This window comes from Anser brachyrhynchus (genome assembly GCF_964034855.1).
Source record: "Anser brachyrhynchus genome assembly, chromosome: 2".
Classification (NCBI taxonomy): Eukaryota; Metazoa; Chordata; class Aves; order Anseriformes; family Anatidae; genus Anser; species Anser brachyrhynchus.
This window is the reverse complement of record NC_137695.1, coordinates 92,320,003-92,333,110: the sequence shown is the minus strand read 5'-3', so window position 1 is coordinate 92,333,110 and position 13,108 is coordinate 92,320,003. Positions and strand designations below refer to the sequence as shown.

Below are 13,108 nucleotides of genomic sequence, written 5' to 3'. Positions count from 1 at the left end.
AAACTCAGGAATTTTGCACAACCGTATCCCCCAAAAACTCACCTATTTTTAAATTCTGCCTTGCAGCAACTTTATAGAAAGAAACCAGGGTTGGCTGTTACATGTGCAAAGGTACCTCAGAATATGGACAAGAATCGATACAAAGATGTTCTACCTTGTGAGTACTAAGTACAGACTTTTTGCATATTTTTGTACTCTAAATGATAGTTTATAAGACTGTTGTATTTAATTTCTTTGTAAAGATTTAATTATATTATCCAAGTTATATAAATGTTCATTTTATTTTCTAAAAGATCTATTTTGTTTTGTAACCTGCTGTTTATGTCTGCAATTCCTCATTTTTTTGACTTAAAAGGGAAGCATGACCCCTAATTTCTAATTTAATTCCTTCTTTATTTTATTTTTTGTGTGCAGATGATGCCACGAGGATAATACTGCAGGGAGATGAAGATTACATTAATGCAAATTATGTGAATGTAAGTCATACAGAGACCTGCATTTGCTCACTTTCTATATTACAATAGCAGGCTAAATTTAGCCTTTTCTAAGGAATAAGGGTTATTCATTTTACATTTTGGGGATTCATAAATGTAACAGATGTGTAGATTCATAATGTAAGAGAGGAGATGTCTCTTGTGAAACAGGTGGTCACTCTGATACACAGCAGATAAAAGCACATGGAATCCACCATAATTTTCCTACACTGCATGACATAATTTTGTGGGTTTAATATTTAGCTCCTTATGTAGACCTGAGAAAATGGGCAACATTCCAGACTAAGCTTTATTTTGTAATAATATTTTTAATGAAAATTGTTTTCGGGTTTTTGTCTTGTGGCTGTGAATAATGATGCATTAAATTGATGAAACAGAGCAGTTAACTCTTGTAGGTTTTTGTTAGTTACTGAAAGTGTTCTCCTGTCTGATCAGAGTCTTGGAGATTAAAAATAGTTTAGCATTGCTTAGGTTAGGTATTTTGTCAACTTTAATTTCTCAATAAATACCTCAGAAAACTTGGAAGTGTTTGAACAGTTCTTGTCTGTCAATCACGTTCTCCAACCTGTTGTTTTTCTGATAGCCTTTGACTGTATATTTTAAAATAAACCTTTCCAAATTAGCTTGTTAGCTAATTTAGGTATTAGGACCAATCTTTTTCAAAATGTAGATGAAACCTGTGATTTTGATTCAGCTCTTTCTGTAAATCGTTTTTGTCTATTTTGTAAATTCTGAGGTTGTCTCCTATAACTTAAAACTAAGCCTTTTTCCTCTAGAACCACTTATAGCCTATCAGCTATACTATAAAGGGTCCGGAAGAGAAACCAGAACTCTCATTGCCTAAATCACGTGTTTAAGATGGGAGACAAGGAAAAGAGGGGGGGGGAATGTTTGTGTATCAGATACATTTGGGAAAGAATAAACTATTAATTTACTGTATCCAGTATCAACTATTACATAGCTTTTGCTAGTGCACCTTTGGTATACCTTGCCGTTACTCCTTACTAAATATTAAAGAAAACTTGGAAAGCTTTGCAGTTTCAAGTTTTGAAATACATTTTCAGTATTAATTAGCTCTTCCTATTTCAGTTGAAGGGATGTAGTATCTATAGTATAGAATTAGTTTAAATTAAATGTTTGAAGATTATCACATAACAAATTGTGATCTTGATGGTCTTCTTGCTCAGCTCGTATTCTTAATCTTTCCTCAAAACTTTGTTTGAATGAAATGCTGAATATTTAAAAAAAAAAAAAAAAAAGGCACTAATTGAGTAGTAAGAACAAATTTTACATAGGGCATTTCTTTCTCCTTATAGATGGAAATTCCTTCTGTGGGCATTGTGAACAGGTACATTGCTACACAAGGACCTCTTCCTCACACATGTGCACACTTCTGGCAAGTTGTCTGGGATCACAAGCTGTCGCTGATTATTATGTTAACAACTCTCACAGAACGAGGACGGGTAAGTATATTCAGGTTCTTTGTATGCTAAAGAAATATACTATGCCTTCATACTATTTCTCCCATTGTTATGATCAAATAACCCTAAAATAGACCACCTTATTCTGTTGAATCATTTCTCTGAAGGCCAGACTTTCTGAATTACTTAGAGGAAGAGATTTCTTTTTTTTTTTCTGTTATGTTTCTTTGAAAACAAACCAGCTATCAGATAAACAGAAATCACTGCACTGAGTCCGACTTTGTTGATCAGCCAGCTATTGCATGCTGTCCTTTCCCATAAGAACTGAGCTCCATGTTGCAGTGACCCAGTGGTTCAGCACGTCTGGAAGTTCTGAGCACACTGAGCAAAACTTCCAGTTGGGCTTCAAACCAGAATCTGCCATTTCACTACTTACTAAATTAAGCATGTTAGTGGTCAGAATATAACCTGTTTGCTTTTACTTAAGTCAAAGGTTCTTTCCTAGAATTGCTCTAATTCCTCTAATTTTGCTTAAATTCTAGTGTTCCGTTAGTTTCAGGATAATAGTATAATAATAATAATAGCATAATTCAGGATAATTCAGTGAAAATTAAAGCAATATCTGTTGCATTTTGTTGTAGCTTGAGTTAAGGTGTCCTTTTTAGTTTTAAAGATGAAGGTTTTAGGTGATTAAAGAAAGGAATTGTTTTTGAAGTTTCAGAAGCTAAAAACTGAACGGTGGGAAAGATGATGTTTGGATGCCTTTACCTTAGTAAAGGTATCTTTAGTTTATCTTTATTTCCTGTATCTATTCTACACTATCAAATTTACCTGGTATCCCAGTCAAAAACTAATGTTTTTGGAATGCAAGAGAGCAAATACTTGAGGTCCTAAATAGCATCATGATTGAGAAGGAACACTTAAACAACAATGTAATTCCTCATCAAAGTGTATGCAAGAAGTGTAAAAGCTGAAAAGAATAAATTTTAACCATGGTCAGACCACACATCTATTCATTTCAGGTTGGAAATAAGGAGACATTTCTTCTCAGAAAGAGCAGTCAGGCATTGGAACAGGTTGCCCAGGGAAGTGCTGGTGTCATCGTCCCTGGGGGTGTTCAAGGAAAGGTTGGATGTGGTGCTTAGGGACATGGTTCAGTGGGTGACATTGGCAGTAGGGTGATGGCTGGACCAGATGGTCTTGGAGGGCTTTTCCAACCTTAATGATTCTGTGATTCATAAAGATAGACATTATTGAACATCATCTGGCACAAAAATGCTCTCTTATCTTTCCTCTGTATTGCAATCAAAATAACTTCCTTTTCTTAAGAAGCACAGGCCAATATTTGTCTGTACTTTTCTCAGTGAGTTGGAACTTTCAAGGCAATATGCAGCTAACTTCTAACCATCCTGCCTTTACATTTATGTACCATGCGCTTTCTGAGTTTTCTTTACATTCAGATGTGACCACAGTTTGTGAGTGAATTTTTAGAGACAGAAAAAGATGTACAACTTTGCCAGAATATCCCTATTGGCAAATGCCATTCCTCTTTTCAAGGCCCAGAGATCTTATATTCTAGATATACATATCTATTTTCAACAGTGTTAAGATTTATAGCATGGGATTAAAAAAAAATCCAGTAAAGTTCCTTTTTTTTTTTGTAGAAACGACTGCACTATATTTTGACTTAGATTGAAAGGAGAAACAAGACTACTACAGTAAAAGTTATGGGCATAATAGTTAAAATTTGAATAATTTCTTTTTATAAGTCATTGAAAACTGAGCCCTAAAAAGGCAGAAGGAACAAACTGTAACATTTCAAAATTTTCAGCCTCAGCTGTAGTAGTTAAAAAATAAAATAAAATAAAATAAAATAAAATAAAACACACTTTAACGCACTGGCTTAAAGGTTAAGCCATTATGGGAGTGTATGAAATGAGTGTGAGACAGAGGAGCAAGTTACACTTTCCTGCATCAGTAAGTATGTTTCTGGGCCTATGTTTATAGCTCTAGCATTTTGACACAGTTAGTCCTTTAAGACATCTGTCTTCAGTCTTACGTCTGACATCTAAAAAAAAAAAAAAAAAAGTCATGTTGCTTATCTTCCACAAATGACACTCAGATGAACTGAAGTTGTTCATCAGTTCTTCTAGTTTCTTAGCTCAGTTTGCCCTAGAAAAATGTGAAGGGCAGCTTTCATTATGTGACCCAGTTACTGTATATTATTGTCCCTACAATAACTTTCTGTAAAGTATTCTTGCTACAAGTGTTTATAAGCATCATTGTGTGTTAATTGTGTGTTAATCACATTAAACACACAAAATGTTGTCAAATGGAAAAATGAAGACTTTTTTTTCCCCATTCAGTGAATTGCTGTCAAAAACTAAAGTTGTGCATAGCTCTTAGTGGCATGAAAGAGGTATAAACCTGAGCTGAGGAAGTTGTCTTTACCTAGGGTTGTTTCATTTCCTTCGTCACTTTCTTTCAGGGGTAGGGGACAGGAAAGCGTTCTTAAGGACGCAGCTGAATACGTACCAGGCATGCTGTACTTCTGGAGGAGTGCATGTTAAGGAGTGACAGAGTGCTGTTATTCTTTTTCCTGCTTGCTCTTCCTGTGCAGACTGAGTTATGTTTTAGGGCCGTCAGAAACAGAGCATGCCTTGCTCTTGCCTTCAGCCATGAGACTGCAGTATTGGAAGAGGGGCAGAACAGACTGGTTTGCACTTCTGCTTGCTTTTTCTTGCTAGCACAGAGTAGTTGGGCTCTGCTGAAGTTTCCTACCTACTGTTAACTATAGAAACAGTGTTCTTACAACACTAGTAGTTCATCTAATTACTACTTAATGTTTATAATATTTATAATACAACTTATTATAATTAATATTTGTAATAAACCATTTATGCATTCCAGCATGATCTTGCTTTAAGGTTAAACTGCCTTATTGAAGGTTAACTGGGTCCCACTGGTATATACTGAAACCTGTATAGATTTTTGAACAGTGACCTTGGTGAGCATTGATCATCATTGATTTGGTAATGCAGTTTGTGTAGATGATTGTGGTCATGGAAAAGTCTGTCATGTCCTTTTGTTGAAAGGAAAGCATTAGATTCAGTTATTTAGGGCTCTGCTGAGGCAAGTCTTAAACACTCCCCGGAAAGGATATTCCATCACTTGTTTGGACCTAAGAAGTGCCAATGTTTAATTGCTGTTTCACATATTCCAAGGTTAATTGTTCTTAATAGCGAAGAATTTTATTCTTGTATCCTGGAAGAATTTCCCCCTGAAGCAACCTCTGCCCATTGTTTATTGGCCTGTCACTGCACATCCTTGTGAAGACAGCACAGTTTTTTGTATACCTACCTTTTAGATATTGAATACCTGCTTAAATCCTCCTGGATTTTTATTCTCTAGGCTGAACAAGCCCAGTTTCTTCAGCCTTTCTTCACATGTCAAGTTACCCAATCCTTTACTGATCTAGGTGGCCCTCTGCTGGATCCTCTCCATTTTTTCATGTCTCTTGCAGTGGCATACATTCTTTATTGATTGTATATCCACACTGAGACTTTACTTACATTCACATGGAAAGGTCTGTTAAGGTTTTCTTTACTAAGTGATTTACAGCTTGGTCTTGTACTTCATTTTCGTATAGTAGCTTTTAAAGTTTCAAAACATATTTTTACATATAGATCTTTAAGTTGTGGAAGTAGGCATATAGTTGTAGACTCTGTTTTGGGGAATTAAATACTTTCATTTTGGTCTTTGAGTCGCCTCAAACCTGGAAGACTTGCAAGTGGTTGTTTTGCCTTTATGATGAGATGTTTCCTGAAGATGTCTACTTTTAATAATTGTTTCATACGCATTTTCAATTTTTAGTTTATTCTGTGGTAAAACCATCCAGAAGAGCTGGACTTAGAGCTTCATGACCTTCTGTGTAGATGAGAAAATTGTCAGTGCTCTGTTTCAGTGAGTTCAGCTCAGCTCAGCTCTTCCACTTTCTCTAACCGTATGACCCAGACTGCCTTCTCTCTTCCACTTCTTTGATGAAAACAAGTACAGATTTTTCACCTTTCATGCAGTGTCCGAACCGTTTCCACTGGTAAAACTGAATTAACAAGCTTGTTTGGTTGTGGCTGACTTGTTATAGATAGGTGTGTGTTTAACTGCATGCATCTCCACATTCTCACAGACCATGTTTGCCCTATGCAGCCTAGCTTCTAATGTGTTTGAGGCATGCTTTACCAGTTATGAACCACTGTGATGAAGCTGAATGTGATCTTAAAACTACTCAGTATCTTCCAGGGAATCTTAATCAGGTTACCTTATGCAATTCAAAAACAATATATTCTCTGTACAGACCTGAAAAATAGAAAGCCACAGCTTTAACTGAACTGGAAACTAGATCCACAGCATTCCCACCTGCTTTTACCTAATCTGTATCTTTCTGCTCAGTGAAGTTCCATGCAGCTGGCTGGAAAAAACATTCAACACAGAGCAGGAATATCTCTTATAAAACATTTTACAGAGTGCTTTAAGCAGTTTATTTCTTTCAGGGCTATCCTGGTGTGTCGTGCTGAGGGAAAACCTGGACTAGCATATTCCCTTTTATTTTTCTTGCACTTTTTTTGTCAGCATAGTATTTGGTAGCATTTTTCTCTCTGTAACTGAAATCCTCTGACCACTTTGTAAGACTTTATACCAGTCTGATCAAGTCTTCAACTGCACTGTTCTGCAATACAGAGCTCTGAAACTCATTCAAGGTTTGTGATGGAATGTAAATTAGAAATGTGCTCATCAAACTTTGTCCTGCTTTTCAAATCAAACCATTTGAATAGAGCAGTAAGCAGTACATGCCAGAAAGCTTATCAGTTTCGAAGTGTAAATCCTAAAGCAAGTGAGAGAAGAGCTAGACTGCTCTGACTGCTCATACTGACATCCTATAGAAGCTGAATCTTCTTAACAATCATCTATGGAAAATTTGGGTCGGAGGAGAGAGGAGCTAAGTCTGTACCTCTAACTTTGGCAAGAACAAATGATGGTAGTTTGTCAGCATGACTGGCAGTAGTCTTAGTGGTCTTAGGGTCTTAGATACTGTCAAGGTTTTGATTCTGAAAGAAAGAGAACAGAGGAAAATGGTGATAGTGTAGTATACTGCAGAAGAGAAGATGAGAGGTAGAGAAGATGAGATATGCCTAAAGAGAATATGTGATTGAAGTGGTAGACTAAGCTAGTTAGCTAGGCAGTGGCACTTTTTAAATGACACTAGAGGGTCAAGATTTCATTTTTCAAGGCCAATAGATGGATGTTCTTGTAAATGAAGTGGGATTTGATGAATGCCCAAGCAGGTGTCATCTGAAGATGAATGTAAAGGAAATATATAGCACCTTATGAGATTTATAGGTAAAACTTTCCCTTCAACTTTTATCTTGTCTTTCTCATACAAAAGAAAAATTGCCATCCCCTTTAAAAGGGCGGGGGGCGGGGGAAGAGGAAAACCATTGAAATGTATTAATTTTTTTCTCTGCTACCCTTGTGATCAGGACTTTACAGATGATTAAAAAGGGGTGTTAAAGCCTTTTTATGACAGAACACTGAAACAAAAACCCTAAATCACCAGTGAATCCCAGAACTTCAGAATTCCATGCTCTCTCTTCTATCTACACTAGCTGGTATACCTATCCCATTCACCAGTACATTTACTTTCTCAACGCTTCTTGGAGTTGGAAGACTTCCCTGTAATTACTTGCATGCACATGAGCACCTACTAAAGTTAATTGTATTAATGATTCTGATCCTGGACACTTGTTTTGTTTTCAGAGAATATCTCAATTTTCACATATCTTTAAATCTGAGCATTATATGTAACGATGCATTGTTTATCGTTTTGGGGAAATATTGTTTATATGAAATCTTGAAGTAGCACTCAAATGTTTGAAGCCCAACTCCTATTTGAAAAGCAAATTTCACTGACTTAATAAAAACTATTTTGCAGGGTTTTCTAAAACATTCTTTTTTCTTCTCACATCAACATAATGCTGATGACTTTTGTTAGGCATTAAACAATAGAGACTGCATTTTTTATGCCCTTAAACTGAATTCAGTTCTGAAGGTATCTCTGGAGATATTGTTCCACCTATCTGCTTAGAAGAGGCAACTCTGAAATCCATGTAGATTGCACAGGGTCACGTTAGTTAAGTTTTGATTATTTCAGAGGATGGAGATTCCACCGCCTCTTAGAGCAGCTTGTTTTTGTACTTGACCATCCTCATCAATTTTTTTTTGCCAACATCTAATCAGAATTTTCCTTTTTGCACCTTTATGCAGTCGTCTATTGACCTTGCATTACACGCTTCTGGGAGATGTCGGTCTTCACCATAACCTGCTACTTGGTAGCTGAAGATAGTAATTAATCCCTCCCCCCTATACACACACACACACGCTTTGCTTCTTAAGATGTAACAAATCCACGTTTCTCTTCCTAACTTATATTTTGAGAAATTGTTTTCAGAGATGGCAGTTTAGTACTAGACAGAAAACTCTTATCTTATATCCTATTTGATTTTTTTTATTATAAATGTCTAAACCCGCAAGTTTATAGAGAGTTTAGCCCATTCTGTCATGTTAGGTTCCAATTTGGGTGTAAACACCTCACCAACAAACCAAAGTAGTTGCTCCTTGAATTCTCTGAAGCATAGCATAGGTGGAAAGGCTAGAAACAGAAGTACTTGTTTAAAGTCTTGATGTGTACTTAATTTTCCTTTTGTCTTTACAGACGAAATGTCATCAGTATTGGCCTGATCCACCAGATGTAATGGAATATGGCAGCTTTCGTGTCAGATGCCACTCTGAAGATTGTACAATTGCATATGTTATTAGAGAAATGGTAGTTACAAATGTTGAGGTAAGTGCCTGCTGTCTTAAATTATATCCAAGCAAGCTGAATGAATACCTATGTAGATAGGTAGATATAGACTGGGAGTATACACATCTGTGTGTAAATATACACATTTCATAAAAGATATGTGTATAGATAATATGAATCAACATCGTATGATTATTTCTATAGAGCTTCCTGAAAACGTACTTTTTGAAGGGTTACATTGTCCTGTAATAAGTTAATCCATTATGCTGTACAGGTACTGTGATGAGCTTCATAAAGAAGTTCAGTGCTTCGCTGTTGACATTGTTGCAGTCACTGACTCTTCACAAATACTTAGATTTTCAATGAGATTTTTTTCTAAGCGTGCTCTTTCACGGTGAAAATATGGGGCACTTGGCTAATAGCACATGTGACTAGAATAGCTAGTAATGAAGCAAATCACAATAATGTCAATTTTAGAGAAGACAGAATTTCACCTGCTCCTTTTTATCATCTTTTGTTACAGTTCTAAAACTCCTTACCTTATAATAGTTTTTGCTAATGAGAGGGTTATAAAGCAAAGCAGAAGTGAAATACATGGAATACTTCTTATGTATGAGTTATGTATTTATGTAGTGAAATTTATGTTCAGATCACATCTATACTTCCCACAACCTGAATATAGGATCTGAAATTTGGCTTTTGTTCATAAGTTCTCCTACATTCTTACATATTTCCCTCTATCTGTTTTCCAAATTTCTGAGGTCACAAATATTTCTAAAAAGATGAACGGTTTATGCTATCATAAGATACTTGTATAAGAAATCACTTAACTGACCAAATGCTAATCTACAGTTTTAGTACTAGTCGATCTTCTGTGTGATTGTGCTTTAGTGTTACCAGAGTTGCTAGTATTAACAAAAAAAAAAAAAAAAGGTTTTAAAGTGCAGTGTTTCATTGGCATTCTTACAGCAAGATCACCAGTCCTGTAGTCTCATAAATTTGTAACGGAATCAATTGAATCTTGACAGTGCACATAAATTTGTCTTAATGTGATTCAGATTTCTGTTGTAGTCCTAACTGTACAAGATACTAGCGCTTATGCTATTCAAAGATCTTTCAATTAGGATTGTTTACACTGTCTCGGTTTCTAGTTATGAGAAACCATCCAGTCAAGGAGCAATAGGCAAACTTCTATTCGCTGTCATTCAAATTAATGGATTGCAAATTAAATTTGGTTAGGTAATGCTTCTCCGTTCCAATGCTTCTTCCTGGCTAGTGTTTATCACTGTTTCATAATTTTGAGTAAATTCATCAGTATTCAGTATGTGTTTGCACTTCCAGTGTGTTGTTAGTAGCATGTGATATGTAAAAATCCTGTTGAATTTTTTTCATAAAGGTTTTTTTGAGATAAAGGCAATGTAAGAGCTTAGAGTGCTTTTTCAGACATACTAACAGATTTGATAGTACAAGGATCTCATACCCAAAGTTGTCCCATGGAAGCTCTCGGGTGAGAACATCATTTCTAATGCAAAGGCATATGCTTGCTCAGAGTTCATTTTCATGAGACAAAATGGGTGTGATTTTAAAAATTATTCTGAATTCTTCTAATAACTCTAAAAAGCTAGGCCGAGGTGGATGCATTTTTGTTGGGGAGGAGATTGTTTTGATTGCGCTCTGGTTTTTAATCCCTTTTTTCCACTAAGGGCAAGTTTGCTTATACAGTTAAATGGAGTGGTCACACTCAACCACTCATCATCCAGCTGCTCAATGCAGTAAAAACAGGACTCTAATAACTGGAAGCCTTGTGTGAGTTTGGTATTTCAGATGAGCAATGTACAAAGATTTTTATTTCAAAATCTAATGAAAGAAACTCTTTGAAACACTGAAGTATCTTGAAGTATCTCCTTGTTTTACATACCGTTTGACATTTGAGCTGCCTTTTTAAAGCTGATCAAATATATTCTCCTGGGGGCATCTTCTGCTTAAAAGTAGAATTTGCAAAGCTTTATATAGGCTCTCTGTCACAAATATTGTTGTTGGGTTCTTTGAAGAATACATAAAAAGTCATCTGAATTCAAATCAGGGTTTTATTAGTCCCTGAGTTAATGTGAGCATCATTGGATTGGTCTTTATGAAGTAGCTTTTAGTAGTAAGATGGATAAAGCTTCAAACCTCACAAGAGACTTGATTCCTGTTGGAAAGGCATATTTGTGAAAAAGTTTCCTGTGGATTAAGTTGCACAGGTTTCTAATTTGTCTTAAGGGAAAACAGCTAAAAAGAGAAGTTTATGAAATGATGCTCTTGGCCTTTTGTTCATATTTGTTTGGAAGATTTGAGGAACAAGAAACTTCCTAGGATTTTTCTGACACAGTTTATCTTGGTGCTTCTTCACCTGTAATTGAAGATCAGCAAGTGACTGAGGATCTATGAAATATTTGGAGCTTTTCTAAGCCTTGTGAAATTAAATATGGTTTAATTTCAGGCCCTTCTGTTTTCAAGACTAAGATTGAAATCAATCCTATAGTAAAAGGAAGAGAAAGCATATAAAGAACTAAGTTGTTTGTTTATTTATTTATTTGTTAAAGCAACTTCAAAACATTTTTGGTCCATTTGTTCTGGTCCCCCAAGGAGAGAAATTGTGTAGTGCAAGTGCTAAATTCATCACACAGTGCACTATTTTGTAAAACAAGATAATTGGTTACTTTTAACCATTCAAAAAAAATAGAATGAGAAGTCTGAGGTAATCTTTCATTCAGTTTCCTTGAAGATAATTGCCTTGCAGCATACCAACCTCTCCAATTTTAGACAGTTACATTTTGAGCACTTTTTTTCTGGTTTCCTCTGCCTTTAAACAAGTGTTTTTCCTGATTTCAGTTAATTTTAACTAGAACCTAGCTGTGAAACCTAACAAGGCCGTGAAGACAATGCTTACTGAAGCATATTATTCAAAGAGCTTGAAATAAGAAGAAATGTTGCAAGTTTTTTTTTCATTCTGCTACATCTTGTTAGTTGTTTCCAAAGTGCCCTGTCATTCTCCCACCTGATTTGTTTTATTAACTCAAATAAATCATTCAACCACAAAGAAAAGAATTCAATGTTAAAAAATGGATTTAATTTAATCCTTTAAAGACCAATTACACCACTGCCATAATAACGAGTGAGCACCACAGGACAGCACTGACAACCCGAGTCAAGGTGATTAATTAAGACAATTCCTTGTGTCATAATATGGACTGCTTAACGTGATTTCACAGACGATGACAATGCAAATAGAGGGATTTGGGGAGAAAAGTTTCTTTTTAATTTAAAAGCTATCACTTTCCATTGGCATCACAATGATGGAGAAGGTGGTTTGAAGGAAAAGGAAATAAATTGAAGTAGCAATTCAAAGAAATTGAAAATTAAGCATAAATTCACTTTGCTAAGGAAGGATATTGCTGTTTGCTGAAAGAAGGTAAAATTGCAAGACAAAGAACAAGTGGTATCTTTCTGTTTATGAATGACCAGCATGCAGGCTTTCTAGTGATTGCATTAAATTAATATTAGGTGAAACAGAGATAACGTAGATAAGCAACACTTTCTGCTGTAAACAGCTGAAAATAGAATCTTCGTAGTTTTTTAGAGATCTTAATTGTTTAGGCTTAGGCATTGCATGTCATATGGCAATTTGAGGGAAAGGTTTGGTTTGTTCATGTTACAGATTCTTGCAAAAGTTTCAGAGAAATAACCTACCCACACATTAAACAAGACCTTGTATTTTCTTTCCAATGAAATCTATATAAATTTGACAGTGTCACAACTGTCTTGAACAAACCTGCTGCACTGCAGAGGTACTTTAAATATGAAGTGTCTGGTCTAGATGTATTCTTTTCTGTCAAATACTCATGGTAGAAGAAAATAAGTTGGTTTTGAATAGTAAAGATTTGAAGAACAAGAGTAGGCTAAAAGTTTTATAGAAGGGGTGTCAAGAGGCATAATGAGACGGGAACAGAAACTAAGCCTTAAGCCTGATCATTGAGTTTCAGCTTTCAAGATATTTGTGAAGCCCATTAGCAAAGAGCATACCTTTTTCTTGCTTAGAAAATAGGTCCTTAGATAATAGGACCATTTTAAGGTTAATGTAGAAAAATATCTGTGTTTTTTTTTTTTTTTAACTGAAGAATAAATTATAACCTAAAGGGAAAAAAGAAAATGCAAACTCAATTGCTTGGACTTTAAGAAAAGTCAAAATTAATGTTGACTGCTTGAACCTAAATTTCCTTCCTTCAATATAAGTATTATAATTCTTAGCTGTGTGTGCTCTTTTCCTGAAGAACACCTGATTTTTTTATTTA

At 35.4% G+C, this 13,108-nt stretch overlaps 1 protein-coding gene across 7 annotated transcripts in view; it reads left to right on the top strand.

Annotated features, from left to right (window-relative positions):
• Positions 1–13,108, top strand: part of PTPN3 (protein tyrosine phosphatase non-receptor type 3) — a 167,352-nt gene that overhangs the window by 140,518 nt on the left and 13,726 nt on the right. For all 7 annotated transcript variants that reach the window (XM_080583037.1, XM_080583038.1, XM_080583041.1 and 4 more), the window contains 4 exons: positions 67–157; positions 415–476; positions 1,811–1,957; positions 8,685–8,813. In XM_080583037.1, coding sequence (XP_080439163.1) covers positions 67–157; positions 415–476; positions 1,811–1,957; positions 8,685–8,813 — 429 coding nt within the window. The remainder of the gene's footprint in view (positions 1–66; positions 158–414; positions 477–1,810; positions 1,958–8,684; positions 8,814–13,108) is intronic.